Source organism: Mandrillus leucophaeus, unplaced genomic scaffold (assembly GCF_000951045.1).
Source record: "Mandrillus leucophaeus isolate KB7577 unplaced genomic scaffold, Mleu.le_1.0 Scaffold8, whole genome shotgun sequence".
Classification (NCBI taxonomy): domain Eukaryota; kingdom Metazoa; phylum Chordata; class Mammalia; order Primates; family Cercopithecidae; genus Mandrillus; species Mandrillus leucophaeus.
In genome coordinates this window covers 736,400-738,069 of record NW_012108696.1, presented here as the reverse complement: position 1 = coordinate 738,069, position 1,670 = coordinate 736,400, and the positions used below count along the sequence as shown (strand labels likewise).

General features: G+C 66.8%; 1 protein-coding gene across 3 annotated transcripts in view; it reads right to left on the bottom strand.

Moving 5' to 3' along the window:
- Positions 1-1,670, bottom strand: part of FZR1 (fizzy/cell division cycle 20 related 1 (Drosophila)) — a 16,690-nt gene that overhangs the window by 6,470 nt on the left and 8,550 nt on the right. For 2 of the 3 annotated variants that reach the window (XM_011967334.1, XM_011967335.1), the window contains exon 6: positions 627-810. The exons of the other annotated variant lie outside the window; for it this stretch is intronic. In XM_011967334.1, coding sequence (XP_011822724.1) covers positions 627-810 — 184 coding nt within the window. The remainder of the gene's footprint in view (positions 1-626; positions 811-1,670) is intronic. 3 annotated transcript variants of the gene reach the window in all.

The following is a 1,670-nucleotide window of genomic DNA, read 5'->3' as shown; positions in this document are numbered from 1 at the left end:
CCACTCTCCCATCCACTCTCCTGTCCACTCATTCACTCTCTCATCACTCCAGGCCCGTGGGGTCTCTGGGTTGGTCACTGCTGGGACCTGGCACGCTCAACCGGGATGTGGACAAAAGACACAGACGCAGGGGACACAGGCCTGCATGGGACGAGCGGATGATGGGAGGAAGCGCCAACCCTCGCTCTCCCGAGACTAGTCGCATGGCGTTATCCCTGAAACCCCCACCCCAGCAGTATCTGCTGCTGCCCTGCACCAGCAACCCAGGCTTCCTGCAGGGACCAGTAGGCCCCGTGCATCCAGAGGCCACTCCAGGACAGTGACTACTCGGTGGTTATGATGGCCCCTGGGCTCAGCCAGGCTGGGACACCCGTCTCTTCTCCTTTATGGAGCTGAACAGAGACTGTGGTTCCAGTGGGCACCCCATGCTGCTGCAGATGCCACTGCTGGCGGGGAGGGCCATGGCTGGGGGGCCTGGGGGGCTGGGAGGCTGGGAGGCCCTGGGTAGGAGGGCCATGGCAGGCGCCTGGCTCGTACTGATGCTCCCCGGATCCCGGCGGGTACACTGAGGTCTGCTGGGAGCTGGGGAGGCCCTCGTGCACAGGCACACCCCACGCGGCACCCACCTGGCTGGTGCAGGCGCTCCACAGGTACACACAGGTGCCCAGCCCCACGCTGAGCACATTGAGGGACGACCAGTCCACCAGATTGAGGTAGAAGTCGTCCTGCAGCTCAGGCGCATCCAGCACCTTGAAGGGGATCTTGGAGATCTTGCGGGTGGGTTTCCGTGGGGACCGGAGCAGCTTCTGGCTGCAGAGGCGGCCGCGTGGCGTGCGTCAGCCACTGCACTTGGGTAACTTCTTGCAAACGCATGGGAAGTACCTCCTCCCCCGCCAGTCCCAGGAGCCCAGTCCGGCCCCTCCCCGTCAGCGTGTTCCAGAAGCGGATGCAGCGGTCGGCTGTGCCGCCCCCCGAGGCCAGCAGCCCGTGCTGATGCGGGGACCAGGCGATGGCCTTCACGGCCGCCAGGTGCTCCGTGTACTGCTGCACGGGGCTCAGGCTCGAGTGATTCCAGACCAGCAGCTGGGGGACAGGGGCTGTGAGGCCGGGGCTGTCCCAGCCCTGTGGTCCCATAGGCTGGTCCTCACCCCACCCCACACCCCTCCTGCTGCTCCCTCAAGGACCCCTGGGGGCACACGCTCGTCACCCTGTGCCACAGGGCAGGACTGGCTAAGCAGGAAGGACAAGCCCAGGGCCCTGCTGATGGCTGTGGAGTGGGCCCCACGCCCACCCCCAGCCCAGGCTTCACCATTCCTGCCAGCGTGAGGGGTGCGGCTCCTGGGGAAGGGGAAGTCCAGGCTCGGGGCAGGGGTACCTTGTTGTCATTGCCCCCTGAGGCGAGGAGCTGGTGGTCTGTGGACCACTTGAGCCCGCACACCTCCTGCCGGTGGCCCTGCAGCCGCCGCTCTGACTGCAGGGGTGGGGTGCGGATGTCCCTCTGCAGGATCATGCGGTCGCGGCTCCCGGACGACAGCTGCTCAGCGTTCCAGGCCAGCGCCCCTGGAGGCCAGGCGGAAGTAGGGGTGAGCCTCTCCTGGCCTCGGGGAGCTGGGGCCTTGGGGAGCTCACCAGCCATGGGACCCGGGCACCTCACCGACGCGTGCTGTGTG